We start from the raw sequence: 15429 nt of genomic DNA, 5'->3' as shown, positions 1-15429 counted from the left end.
AAGTATAATAATTGTAATCTACACAATCTACACAATCTCCAAAAACATGCAATAATATAAACGGTGTTGTGTTCACGTTCATAGCTCATATAATATAATGTATCATATCGTTAATTTCAAGCTCAATTCTTACCCAGAGAAAAGGTACAGCACTGAAAATGTAACAAGCAATAGTTTTTTAAACATCTTTATTTTAAAAGATGAAAACCCCCAGGTGCTTTAGTCCCAAGCTTCAATGCTCCTGGCCAATCCCGGCGCCACAGGGCGTGGTTATTGCTTATCCTATGTGGGGTTAGAAATCACGCGTAACGGCGTAAACTACCAGCCAGGACACAGGATGTGTTGTGGGGCCCCATGTAGACAGTAAAGTATAAGGGTGCCTCCTGGTGGCTCAGTTGGCCAGGGTGTGTAGCCCTAGGTGTCTTAGGTCAGACTCCAGTCTGTATTCAAATGTAGAAACCACCCACATGAAAAGTGTGCTGCACCGCTTTCCACAGAGCTTTCCCAATGTACAGTATTTCTAATAAACGCCTGGGCGTTTATTATGCTGAATCACCCCAGACCCCCGGCGGTTAAAGGAGACCCCACGGGTATTAGAAGAAATACGGTAAACAAATCCCCGGGCTGTGAGAATGTGCGTACTGGGACGCATCTCTCACACCATGCATACTGCATGCAGTCCTCTTGAGTCTGAATATAGTGTGATGTGGCAAAAAAAAAAAAAAGATGATTAACTGAATTTGGGTGACATTTTATTTCAAGCTTTTTTAGGCGTACACAGATTTCTACACACAAATATACAGTTTTATACATTTGGCCCAGGAGCCTTCGTCATCCCCCTCCCTCTCTCCCGTCTTTCCTGTCACTTACTGTATACTATTGATTTTTTTAAATAAACATAACTGTAATTTAATAAAACTCACATTCACTGCATATTGACAGCTTCTTACAAATTAAATTCACATGAAAGCAACAGCCTGTGCTAATGGATACATGCATTTTCTACACTGCATAATAGCATGACTCATGCTGTATGAGAACGGTTGGAGAATTTATAAACGGTTACCAAATGACTACGCATCCGTCATCTCAGTAGTGTCAAAGCAATGAAATTGGACTGCTGAAACATTTGTCTATTTTCCAGGCTGCTGGGGCATTATTAAGCATTCATTTCTTTCTGGTGTGCCTTGGGCTGCTCACAAAATAAATGCTGCCTTCAAATGGGGTCGTGTTTACCGTGTTCACGAGAAGAGTCCATATGACGCCCGTCCCCCTCATCGACATAAATAAGGCCCCCCCACCCCGTATTCATGACTTCTGAAGTGGAACATTTCTGAAAGAGTTGAGTTCACGACACGGTGTCGTGCACACGACCTCTCACGTCGTAACCACATTGTAGCCGCATCATAACCACAAGCTCACTAGTTGCATTTGAAGGCAGCATAACACATTGGAGACGGTTGATGGTAGTGAAATGAACATTACATTCACGGGCAACAGCTCTGGTGGACATTCCTGCAGTCCGCATGCCAACTGCACGCTCCCTCACAACTTGTGACATGTGGCATTGTGTTGTATGATCAAATTACATTTTAGGTGATTTTTTCCCCCTCCCATATTTTATTTTAGAATTTTCAGAACATAGAAAACAAAAAACATACATATACCAACATTAATATTACAAAATGAAAGCTGAAAAGAAGGTGGAGAGGGGGACTTCCACTCCTTCAGAATGAGTCTCTTGGCGATAGTCGTCCCCTGCGTCAGAGACTGATGTATAGATGGTTTTCACCAGAGCGCAACCCCACAGCACTTCCTTTTTCTCAGCATTCGGCAAACTGCAGAAATATTCACTCGACATCGTTACTTTTGTTTTCGCTGCTCAGCTGTATCGACGGTTTTCACGGAATGGTCAGTCCTGCACTTGAATGTTTTTTTTTCTTTTATGTCCATAGCAAGCACTGCAACAGGAAGTGAGCGGGGGTTCAATTTAGAATGTTTTTGTTGTCAAGTTAAAACCGTCTATAGCCGTAGGGAGGAGCAGAGAGGATTCTGAGCAGCCGAAGATGGCGAGTTCCGCCCCCGGCTGAAGGGTTATTTTATAAGCCTTAGAGTACCAATCAAATATTTTGGCCCAGAATCCAGATAGTGAAGGACAAAACTAAAAAGCATGGGATAATGTACCCTCTGACACCCGACACCTATCACATAGTGGTGAGACAGAAGGGTAGATCTTGTGCAACCTGGACTTTGAATAATGAAGACGATGAGTGACCTTGAATTGGATCAGTTCGTGTCTGCTGTTAACTGAACAGAGCTGGACTATAGATAGACTCCTGTCCCATATAATTTGAGACAAGTCAACATCAAGTTCCTCCTGCCACGCCTCCCTGATCCTTTCAGTAGGGGCCCTGATACAGTCATCAAACAGACACAAATCTAGAGATAAGATGCCTGGATTGAGGGGGTTCAGGTTCAGGTTCAAAAACTTTAATGTCCCCGAGGGGCAATTCGCTTTGCAGACAGTAGACACGACACATAGGCAACAAATGAATACATCATACATACGTCATACATACAGTAACACAGCACAGGATAGATCTAAATCACCTGCACTGTCATCATAAATCATGGAAAGAAAGTCTCTCTTCCTGCAAGAGACACGATGACATCTATGACTTTTGGTTGTTTAAAAACCTAATGGCAGAGGGAACAAAGGACAGCCTGAATCTGTTGGTCTTAGTCTTTGGGTGACTAAACCTCCGACCAGATGGAAGCATCTGGAACTCAGCATTAACATCACATAAAAAAAAGGGGATTAACATCACATAAAAAAAACATGTTCGTTTGGGAGAACTACAAAATCACGAATCTTTGATCGAACATAGTTCCTGGCTTGTAGGTATCTGAGCCAATGCGTGTTGGGCAATTCAAATTTCCTCCTCAGAAGATCAAAGGATGTGAAATGACCATCTACCTATAGGTCTCTGATGGAAACCAGCCCCTTCTCACTCCAGGTATGGTAACTTTTGTCCGACCATGGAGGCAAAAAAGAATGATTAAAACAAATTGGTGTGAGGACAGAAACATCTGGTAGGCTCAAAGCACTCCTAACTTGGTTTAGAATTCTGATTGAGTTTTTCACAACAAAACTTAAATTTTGTAAAGCCCCAGGCTGCTCTAGCTTAGAAAATAGCATAGCTGGCAGAGAGGAGTTGGTGATAGAGCTGGCCTCCATTCTCAGCCACAGGGGGGCCCAGAGAGTTAAATTGCTACTAGTCCCTTGCCGCCAAAACATCAGAGCCCTGACATTGGCAGCCCAGTAATTGTGCCTAAACACTGGTAGGCCCAGCCCCCCTTCAGACTTGGGTTTTTGAAATTCTGTGGTTCTTATCATTCCAAATGTAAGACAGAATTATGGAGTCCAAGTCTTTGAAGAAAGCCGAAGTAAGGAAGATGGGGAGGTTTTGACACAGATAAAGGAACCTAGGAAGTGAAACCATTTTAACTGAGTTTATACGGCCAATCATGGACAAAGGGAGTATCTTCCAGTTTTCTATACATTGTTTAAGTCTTGAAACAAAATCACCAAAATTCAACTTAAATATGAGTTTAGGATCTCTGGGTATGGTCAGGCCAGATCAAATTACATTTTAGATTGGCTTTTATTGTGAGCAGTCCAAGGCACACCTATGCAATAATCCTGCTGTTTATTCAGCATCTTGATAACCACACCTATCAGGTGATGGATTATCTTGGCAAATGAGAAGTGCTCATTAAGGCAGATTGAAACACATTTGTGAAGACAATTTGAGAGAAATAAGCCTAGAAAAAGCCGTAGATCTATTATTTCAACTCGTAAAAAATGGGAGCAAAAACAAATGTGTTGCATTTCTATTTTGTTCAGTATTGGAATCAATATCACGGTATAATCAAGGATTGTTTTATCGGTGATATATGCAAAATCCCATGTTAAATAATCAAATGTTCATTCTTAATGCTAGGTGTGATGTCAAACAAAACTGACATCAGTTTTAAAGTAAAATTTGCTTGCTATCGTCAATTTAGCGGAATTGTGTCATGATTAGGGATTACCGGTTTAATGATAAACTGATAAAATTATTGACAGTATTACTGTTTAAAATGTTCATAATCGGTAACACTTTATAATAACTATACACTGTTAAGCATTAGTTAACTACTTAATTCATCATTTATAAAGCATTGTTCATACATTACTAAGCATTTGTAAGTAATTCATAAACACAGTTATAAATGTTTTATTCTGGATTAATAAAATAATTTATAATTGATTTAACAATTGTATTTAATATCATTTATAAATACTTTGAAAGGCATAGATAGTCTTCACTTTAGATTAGCTCACACAAAATACTTAACTACCTTAACTAACAATTACTAACTACCTTAATTGCATGGGGCATGACTATAAGGATGGCCCTGGCAACACCCTGAAATCATGGTGGCATGCCCCATGTAATTAAGGTAGTTATTAATTGTTAGTTAAGGTAGTTAATAGTAGGTGTTATTTAAGTATTTTGTGTGAGCTAATCTAAAGTGAAGACTATGCCTTTCAAAGTATTTATAAATGATATTAAATACAATTGTTAAATCAATTATAAATTAGCTTATTAATCAGGAATAAAACATTTATAACTGTTTATGAATTACTTACAAATGCTTAGTAATGTATGAATAATGCTTTATAAACTATACTATACTAATGCTTAATATTGTATAGTTATTATAAAGTGTTACCTAATAATCATTAAAACCGTGATTGCTGACAGCACTTTGAAAAACACGGTAAATATTGTCAATCAACCAAAGTTATCAACAGTCTCCAGGCTGAGTTTTCAATATAAAACTTGGTGAAATTATTTCAGTGAGTGTATCAGTACTTTTTGAAAAGTTTCAGCATATCTTAAGAATACCGCGATAATACTGATAACCATGATATTTTGGACACTATAATCATTATGAAATTTCCATACAGTTTCATTTCTAGTCACGATACCCCCAAATCACCACGATACGATTCTACGTGTGGATTCTACTGAAAGACGATGAGCGATAATATTGACTCATCACCCAGCCCTAATCAGATCCCGCTGCTCTGATGGCATCCATTCTGATAATCCCCAGACGTAACAATGCGGAAAGAGCTTCCTGAACCTCGGTGCTCGGCCGTGGCTGCCGCAGACTTCTGGAAAGCGCTCAAGGTGCAGTACTGATCGTTGCTGTACCAGGGAGTGCCTTTCTCCAAGGACGTGTCGCTGCAGAGCCAGCACCCCGAGTCTCCCTCAACAGCGCTGCCCTGCTCCGAGCCCAGGGACAGGCTGTTCAGTCCGGGGCCAGGACTCGCGGCGTTAGGACGGCCCAGGAGAGAACCGTCGGACGCTGGCTCAGATCCGAATGAGTCGTCCTCCATCAGCTCGTGGAGAAACTGAGAGGGGCCGTCTCTCTCCGGGACATGTGCGCACTTGGTCATGGTGTCGATTTGGAGGGTTTCCTCGGCCTTGAGCAGGTCGGCGGTGACGTCTGGAGTCACCACCCAGCTCTAAAAGCACAGTCATTTCATCTGCAGGGACTCATTGAATCATTTTCTATTTATTATGTGAGAGGAAAGACTAGTGAAACCTACCTTGAAATCTCCATGGCAGTCACTGTACAGGGACTGGAAATAGGGTGCTGGAGTTGGGATAAGGGTACTCTGCCTCCACCTGCAAACATGATGACTATAATGATTATAATGCTCTGTGTGTGGGTTAGGACCAGGGCATGTCATGTCACTTTGTACTTATTGGGGTATTTCTCAGCTGTTCCTTACGACTGAGATATCATATATTTGTATGCCTCCGCCGGAGATAGCCGAGCCGGAAGCATTATGCTTTTGGGTTGTATATGTCCGCACGTCCGTCCGATGACCGTTGACGCGATATCTCAAGAACGCCTTGAAGGAATTTCGTCGAATTTGCCTCAAACGTCCACTTGGACTCAAGGATGAACTGATTAGATGTTGGTGGTCAAAGGTCAAGGGCACTGTGTGACCTCAAGAATGCCATTTTCAAGATCGTTAACGCGATATCTCAGGAACGCCTTTACGGAATCTCTGCACATTTGGCTCTAATGTCCAATTGGACTCAAGGATGATCTGATTAGATTTTGGTGGTCAAAGGTCAAGGTCACTGTGACCTCACAAATGCCATTTCTAGCTCGTTAACGCGATATCTCAGGAACGCCTTGACGGAATTTCGTCACATTTGGCTCAAACGTCAAAGTCTGGACAGACATGGATGTTGACTGCTCACTTGTTGGCGGAGGCATACTGTATATCCGCGGTGCGGTCGTTCTAGTTCTGCCTTGGGTCTATAATAATTAGTTTCAGAAATAAGGCAGCTGAGACAACATGCCCCGCTCTCCCCTATATCTGAAATTGCATTGCAGGTCATTGCATTGGCTCCGTCCTATGATTTTGTATTTACTGAGGAGTAAAGAGCTGAAGGAAAGCCTTACTTTTTAACTGGAGCATAGCACAAAAGGAACACGAGTGGCACCATCACACACAAGGGGACGAGGATGAACACCCTCTTATCCACACCTGGATCAGGGGGACATGGGAAGTAGAAATGTGTAAGAAAAGCGACATTGCCACAGGCTCAAAAGCAGGAATTAAAATTTCAAAACGTTAAAGTGCTGCATTGTTATCAGGTTCCTTTCAAATTAAAGATCCAAATGCGATAAGCTGTTCATCTCAGGGACTTGCCGAGTGGCTCCGTCTTCCAGTAGAATTCATATGACCATTCGCTCCACTGTCCCATGTAGTAGGATGATGCGATCCGGTTGACAGTGGACCGCACCCTGGCAGCGTAGTCGGTGCCTGGTTTGAAATGATCACCGCTCGCCAAGAAGTCGATTTTTTCGGGGTAAATTGACTTTGCCTGAAAAAGAACGGGTGAAAATGCTGAGCTCTTACGAGACTTTACATCAAGGGGAAATGAGCAAGAACTACCTTTCCCAGAAAGCATCTGTGATCCTTTCATTTCCATCGTTTATTACTGCATCTTACATCCTCTGTGTGGCCTCTTTCGTAGTATTGGAGCTCATATGACAGTTGGTTGCTCAGGACGACGCCAGGAAGGTCATAGCTACTTTTCCAGGTGAAGTTGTATTGAGTTGAGTTTGAGTTGTGGCTAACCGTGAGGCAGCATGGCGCGTTTGGTGTTACTGTCAAGAGAATATTAAAGAAGTAAACAAACAGGCTAAATGTCCATGAAATGTCAGACATTTGAAAAAACTGCATGCCTTTGAATCAGCTTGTTAGGCTTGAATAATGAATACCCTCAGAATTAAGCCCTTGCACCCAGAGTTTCCCCTTAAATGTCCCCTTAAATAGAAAAAAACATTTTTCCAAACCGTACAATGTCACATATTCTGTATTTCCTCATTCCAATGCTTCGCAAAAGAAATTATCTCATACAGACAATGCTGTAATTCAGTATGAAATGTTTGGTATCTTTGGCAACCTTGGGATCTTCAGTAGAATTTGAAAATTAACTTGTGTGTGTTTGAACAAAGCATGACCATGAAACGTGTTTGTAATGATGATCCCGCATTATAGCTCTTTTCTTACTGCATCCTTCTGCTGTTTGTGCGTTGGTGTGACGAAGAACGAGCCAGGATGGTTATGCTCCTTACTGTTTTTCCGAGGTGTGTATTCGTCCTCCAACAGCTTGCACCCACTTGTGTTGTGAGTCTCGGGACAGAGAGAGATTTTAAAGCTGTCTGTATCCATGAAGTTCAATGCATCTTGGTCGGACTCCTTTATGTTCAATGAACACAAATAAGTGTCACCGTTGGTGTTTGACAGCACACACTCATACTTCTCTTCTGGCAGTCTGGCCATGAGAGGGAGAAGCAAAGCAGCAATAAGACCAGCATCATGATCAGTGTTGGGCAAGTTACTTTCAAAATGTAATATACCACATCTTACTAGTTACTTTCATTTGAAAGTAATAAGTTACTTTACAATATTACTGTCTGTGTAGAGTAACTCATTACTTATTACACTACTTTTGCTTTTGCATTACTTTCACCAAAATAACAGCAGTAGCAGAATGACACCCCCGCCTCGGAACCATCCCGAAAAATAATTTCAACCGTCTTGAAGTCAGTGTAAACCATCCAAAATTCTAAATGTTGTCCTTTTCCTTTGTTATTGTCATCTATAGTGGTTATTTGCATAAAAACACACAGTTTGATTAGGAAATGATTGTATCTTTATTTAAATGTGATTTGATTAAAAAAAAAAGTAACTAAATTTGTAACTTGACAAAGTAACTGGTATAATATTACTGAAATCCTATTGGTAATAAGGTATATTACTGAGTTATCTCTAAAAGTAATATATTACATGTAATATGTTACTTTTGTAATGAGTTACCCCCAACACTGATCATGATACAGTGTTTTCCCTATAGGCTAGGATGGAGTTTCAGCTTTGGAGGGGGGGGGGGCACATTTTTGTTTTGTTTTTCCTCTAGCAAAGTTTCTATATATCTGCCAGCACTAGAACAGCTCTTGAGCTCTACTGTAAGTTCTAACTGTATGAAATTCCGCAGTATGGTACTGTATCACTAATATACATTTTTGTTTTTAGCTAGAGTTTGACTGGTCTGTGAGCGGAGCGCAGCCTACAGTTTGTAGGCTGCTGTCCTATCAAGCCCTATCAAGTCTATTTCTTATGGCACACTGGCCGTGAAGCCAGCTTTTCACAATAACATCTTTTTAATCTTTCAATGCTTTACAGACACAATTTAGACATTTTAAGCACCTTTTAATATTGGAGGGAACATGTCCCCTGTGCTTCCTACACTTATGTCTTGTGACATTATCAGCTAAGCACATAACCGTATCTCCTCCTCAAAGAAATCACCAGCAGAGGTCATATTTCAGCAGTGCATATAGGGGAAACACTGTGCTATTAATTTATGAAATGTGTCTGTAAAAAAAAAAGTGGAATCTGCCTTACCCATCCACTTGGAGGCAGCAGGATCTGCTGTCTGATGGTGTGATCTTTAGCGAACAGTTGATGGTATACAGGTAGTCAGTCACACATTGAAGGGCATGGTCCACACCTAGTAATAATAACAAGTAATAAGGGTAAAACGTTGATTATGCAACTACCAGGTGACCAGAAGTCTCTACAGACTGTGTAACTATGACTGAGACAATGTGGCCCTATTTTTAACCCTAAGATTGATTAACCCCAACCTAGATATCTACTTACACTGTTGTGGCAATCACCAGAAACTCAGATGTCTAGCTAATAGGATTAGTAATTTGATAAGTTGACTAACAGAATGGATAATGACTGTAATAAGTATTATGCATGTCTCAAACATGTCTACAAACCTTGCATTCAGCTCAAAGGAAAGCTTGGTAATGCTGATGAAACCCTGCTTTGGTTCAATGTTTGCACAGGGAGGGGGGGGGGTGGATGCAAGGTGCATAAACAGTTTGTGACTAACAGGTTAAAGGTATTAGCAGCTATCTCTTAAGGACTGTTAGTGGACATCTAACAGTGGTACTATTGCCATGTTAATACTGTTAATTTATTTTATTATTAACTTTTTTAAACTGATCCTCTATCAATTATTATTTATATATATATGTATATATATATATCATTATATAATTATATCATTATATCATCATTATATCATTATATCATTATATATCATTTAATGGGGGTGCCCGGGTGGCTCATCGGGCAGAGCGCGTACCATATGATCAGTCCTCCCCTGCAGTGGCCCGGGCTCGAATCCGGCCCACAGTGGCCCGGGCTCGAATCCGGCCCACAGTGGCCCGGGCTCGAATCCGGCCCATGGTCATTTGCTGCATGCATGTTCTCCCCCCTCTCCCCCCATACATTCCGGTCTCTCTCACACTGTATGTCGATCAATAAAGCATAAAAATTACCCCCCAAAAAATGAGAATTTAATATACTATAAGTAATTTAAAAAAGGTATTAGCAGCGTTTCCTCTCGATGATAATTGTGAACCTCCAAATGGTGTGTAATTGTGTGTAAATTACTATGCAATAGCACTTTTAAAATCATCAAAATGTCAGGTCCCAAAGTCCCCCTTTTAGTCTAGTTATTATAATAGTTATATTAGTTAGTTATATTATATTAGTTATTATATTAGTTATATTATATTAGTTATTATATTATATCAAAGTTATTTTAAAGACAATTTCATGTGATTTTAGTCTAAATCAGATAATGTGTATAATAGAAGATAATAGGGCTGCACAATTAATCGAATTGAAATTGCAATATCCGATCAAGCCACAACATGCCATTAAATGAAGCATTGTGGTGCTACAGAGATGTCCCAGCCTACAAATCATCTTCTCCAGACGTAAGGGAACATGCTTATTTAGTAACAGACCCCAGTAAAAATCACATCACATTTCCATTTTTATTTTCAGTGAAAATGAAATACGAAAATGACCATTCCAACTAGAATCGTATCACAATCGCAATATCTATCCGTATAATCGCAATGATGATCTTTTTGCCATATCGTGCAGCCCTAGAATATAATGGTAATTCACTAACCTGTCATTGTGGAGTTGGCAGACATGAGCAGAAAGACAATCAGCAGCATGGACTTCAACCTCGGTGGAGAAGCCTGCTCCATCAGATCAGCTGAGACGCGCTTCACCCCAGCCTGTCAGATCTTTCTGCCGTAATGTCGCCCTGAAGCAGCTCTAGAAACCCTTGTGAGGAGTGAAAGCGGGAGCGAGCAGAGTCACTTCAAACTGATAGCTATCTATCGCTGAGATGTCAGTAGTAGAGGATGTGCTTTTTTGAGAAAGCGATAAGAACCAACCGTAATAGTCACGTCGTAACCAAAGGCTGAAAAACCCAAGAAGCTATCTTTCCCCCAATCTAACATCATGAACTGAGTACTACTGTGCACTGGGGTTGGTGTTAATGAAATCTGGTATTCAACAGTAGGCCTCATCAGACCAAGTCATTTTGTCAGAAAACCAGATCCTTTGTTGAATTGTCAGTTTGGTTTATTCTGTCATCATCACTGTAACCGCTGTGTAGCTACAATCAATGCCTCCAGAAAATATTCAGCCCCATTCACTGTTTCCACATTTTGTGATGCTACAGCCAATTCAAAAAGGATTTAAATGATTTTGTCACTGATTTACACACCTATAACCACAATGTCAAAGTGGATTTCTTTTATCGAGAACTCAGATAGAACTCAACCCCTTTGCCATGGCACTCCTAAAATACGTGCATCCACCTTTTGAATGTGCTTGATAGACCCTTTTCACGGGGGCCATTTTGTGTCGAAAAGGCAGGGTAAACAAAGGCAAACCACTAATGAGAGTTTCCAAATTACAGAAGTTTGAAACCCTCATTAGTGTTTTGCTTGCACCTGTGTTTACCCTGCCTTTTCAACACAAAATGACCCCCGTGAGAAGGGTCTATTGGAGTCCACCTGTGGCCAATCAGTCCCAGATGTCAGAGCACAAACTTTACCCTCAAGTTCAAGAAGCTGTGTGTAAAATTAAGAGACTGTGAAGAGCCATATTTGGGGAAGGGTATCAAACAATTGCTCAAATGTTGGGAGTTTACATCTTCACCATAGGAAACTGACAAAATAGAACTACAGTACCCCCTTACCCAGACTCTTCAAAGAGCTGATCATCCGTCCAAACTGATCAACCAGGCAGAAGGATCTGGGAGGAGACACCTTAAGGACTGCTCTGTGATGGCTGATCTTGCAGTCGACGCAGCAGTGAATAAATCTGGGCAGTATGGCAGAGCAGCAGTGAACAAATCTGGGCAGTATGGCGGAGTGGGCAGAAGGGAGCCACTCTTTAAAAAACTGTTTACAAAAATAAACATGAAAGACTGAAAGTAACCTACGAGGCAAAAGATTCTGTGGTCTGATGAAACAAAAACTGAACTCTTCAACTGTAACAAAGCCAGTGTTGGGCAAGTTACTTTCAAAATGTAATATACTACATACTAGTTCAGGGATACTCAACTTGCTTTGTCCGGGGGCCACTTTTGTATAATGATAGGAGGCCAGAGCCAGTTAATAAACAAACAAACATTAATATTATTTTTTCTGTACAGTAGCGGATTGTAGGTTTTTTGGGTGTCAGCCAGAGTTTAGGCTGACAATTTTGTGGACACAGGATAGTTAAGTTAGTTAGGTCCAGAAGTAGCAGAAGGATGCTCTCACAGAAGGCGAAGTATGTGTGAGAAAGCCCCCAACAGTGTCTTAGTGAAGCCCTGTTTTATACACTCTTGGTCAGTCAAAACATATTTTCCTGGCAAGAATGTTACTTAGCTCTATGCCAAAGTCATCGTGACCTGGCTCTACTGCTTCAGGACAAAACTAGTCAACAGAATATTGCTCGATGTTCAGAGACACAGTCTCTGAGATGATCGGAGTCTCCGGAGATGATCCTCCAAACATAATTTTTGGCCTTCAGTGTTATTTCCCAATCTTATGGAACATCAATTTGATGTACTCCCCAAAAACATGTTGACGACAAACTGTGGTTGAGCAATCTGGTTATACAACATCTCAACAGGCCTTATACAACATCTCATCATTGTTTTTCACAAACCGGAGGACCACCAAACAGGGTGCAAACCAACTCTACACCCACAACATCGCCGCCCCGGAACCATCCCGAAAAATAATTTCAACCGTCTTGCAGTCAGTGTAAACCGCCCGAAATTCTAAATGTTATCCTTTTCCTTTCTTATTGACATCTATAGTGGTTGCATAAAAACACACAATTTGATTAGGAAATGATTGTATCTTTCTTTAAATATGTGCTTCGATTTTTTTTTTTTTTTGTAACTTGTGTTACTTGACAAAGTAACTGGTATAATATTACTGAAATCCTAGTGGTAATAAATTGTATTACTGAGTTACTGCTAAAAGTAATAGATTACATGTAATATGTTACTTGTGTAATGAGTTACCCCCAACATGAAGAAAGCACTATGGCTGGTGGAAACTGGGTTCACTTATAAAGACCATAGATTGAGGGGGGGGGGGGGGGGGGATTCATGTTGAGACAGGACAATGAACCCGAGTTTAAAGCCAAATCAACACTAACCTGGGTAAACCCAGCCTCCACGTGACCTCTATGTACTATCAGTCACGAAGACTTACGTTACAGGCATAGTCTGTGATGTCACGTTGAAGGCTGGGTTGACCCAGGCTAAATCAACACCGCAATGCATCAGAACAAGACTGTGAAAGTCTTTGGATGAACCAGCCAAAGCCCAAAGTTTGTTTGAAGAGAGCTGTTCAGACACTCCATCCACCTCAACTGAATACATTTGCAATGAAGAATGGGAGATAATCCCAAAATCCAGATGTGCTCAACTGACAGATGTATCTTAGATTTGGGTACAAGTTGGTTGTAATGACTGCCAAAGGTGCCTCCACAAAGTATCGACTCAAAGGGTTTAAAACATATATAAAATTAGACATTCTTACCTGTCATTTGGGGGGAAGGGGGGTTTGCAAATCGGCAACACCACAAAATCTGGAAAAAGCCAAGGGGATTGAATACTTTCCAAAGGTATCCTAACTTCTAGCTATTGCCAATTAGGTAAACATTTTGACCCAGCACACCTGTTTACATTATTTGTAACAGCAGTGACACCTGCAAATATTTCAGCCAGTTACATAATTATCTGAACCATAATGATTTCCTCCAAAAAGTTTCTAAAATAACATTACTGTAAACCATAGAACAGTGCTTCCCAAACTGGGGTATGCGTACCCCTATATATGTGGAGATACTACAGGGGGTACTTGGAGCTACTACAGGAGTACTTGAAAGAAAGGGGAGAAATGTAAGAATTTAAATCATGAAAATAAATGAAACATGAAAATAAATCTGCTCAGAAGGCTCCAATGGCAACCCTTTCACCCCATTTCTTATTGTGTAATGTTATATTCTTGAAAAGGTGGGTTATCATTCATTCATGGCATCATATGCTGATCGTTTTCTTTTGCAGTTTTCTAAGCAAAATGTTGTAGTCGGGTAAAGGAGGTACTTGGATTCAGAAATCAAGGAAAGGGGGTACTGAAGCCATAAAAGTTGGAGAACAACTGCCATAGAACATATTCATTTATTTCCAAGGATTATCTTCTGTATATGAAATCTTCCAACATGCTATTTTGTGTTTGTGTTTTGTTGTATGTAGTTTGTAAACCGTATTCAATCATTTTGTCTTGTGATTGATTGCTGACTGGTTAGATTTAGGCAGGTTTGTTCCTTGTAAAGTCCTTTTGAGACCCGCTTTTGTGGTGAAGGGACAAACACACCTGGCTGGTCTGACTCATGCGTTTGGGAGACAGGGCGATGGCGTGCGTAGAGAGACTGATATCTGGCCTCAATCTCACAGCTGAAGGATGTGACGACGACTCCAGGACCTCAGTATCTGATCCCCCTCATGATGCCACACTGAGCTCTTATCTGAGCTGCTGATCTTCAGCCCCATGTCATGCAACAACACAACATACATCTGCTTTTCAATACTATGTATGATCAGAATAACAGAGCAAAAACGGACTTAAATACTGAAACCCCATCAGTAAATTTATTTGAGCTTAATGTGAAGTTCTATACCAACATGCAAGCAGACAGTTCATGTTGATGGACAGTGTTTAGGGTTATTTTATGGCATATTATTGGCATTTCTGCTATATTGATCAGTTTACAGTGACACGTGGGAGCAATTGGGAAGAAAATATTTTTTCCTGAACTGTCAATATATACAGTACAGTATGTAGTGTACAGTGTATTGCTGATTCCTTTTGAGAGGATTCATTTGTAGCCTCGACATGATGGCAGTAACTGTTGGATAATGTAGCCTATTGCAAGTGTGCGATTGCAACATTGAGTGAAACATAGTGTGTGTGTGTGTGTGTGTGTGTGTGTGTGTGTGTGTGTGTGTGTGTGTGTGTGTGTGTGTGTGTGTGTGTGTGTGTGAGAGAGAGAGAGGGGAGATGAGAAGTCAGGTGGTTATGTGTGTGTGTGTGTGTGTGTGTGTGTGTGTGTGTGTGTGTGTGTGTGTGTGTGTGTGTGTGTGTGTGTGTGTGTGTGTGTGTGTGTAAAAGATTAGAACTGATAGTGAAGCTGTTTCTTCTCTGCTGTGCTGAGTGACTGCCTGTCATTTCATTGATACTGAGCTTGTAAACATGATCAATTTCACACCAGCGGAATCCATATCACTAAAGCAGCGCTTCCCAAACTGAGGTATGCGTAACCCTAGGGGTACGTGGATGTACTACAGGGGGTACTTGAGAGAAAGGGGAAAATGAAAAAATGTATGAATA

At 40.8% G+C, this 15429-nt stretch overlaps 1 protein-coding gene across 1 annotated transcript; it reads right to left on the bottom strand.

Annotated features, from left to right (window-relative positions):
* Nucleotides 1-1465: 1465 nt before the first annotated feature.
* Nucleotides 1466-10728, bottom strand: LOC310775732 (interleukin-21 receptor; the record flags this gene model as incomplete). Its single annotated transcript, XM_083635873.1, has 8 exons — nt 1466-5581; nt 5666-5744; nt 6538-6622; nt 6788-6962; nt 7091-7248; nt 7720-7919; nt 9053-9158; nt 10647-10728. The coding sequence occupies 8 exons, from the start codon at nt 10726-10728 to the stop codon at nt 5123-5125; spliced, it is 1344 nt and encodes a 447-aa protein (XP_083491999.1). The 3' UTR covers nt 1466-5122.
* Nucleotides 10729-15429: the final 4701 nt, after the last annotated feature.

Source organism: Poromitra crassiceps (genome assembly GCF_964638095.1).
Source record: "Poromitra crassiceps genome assembly, chromosome: 4".
Lineage (NCBI taxonomy): Eukaryota > Metazoa > Chordata > Actinopteri > Beryciformes > Melamphaidae > Poromitra > Poromitra crassiceps.
The sequence above is the reverse complement of the archived record's forward strand: the minus strand, read 5'-3'. Positions and strand labels throughout refer to the sequence as shown.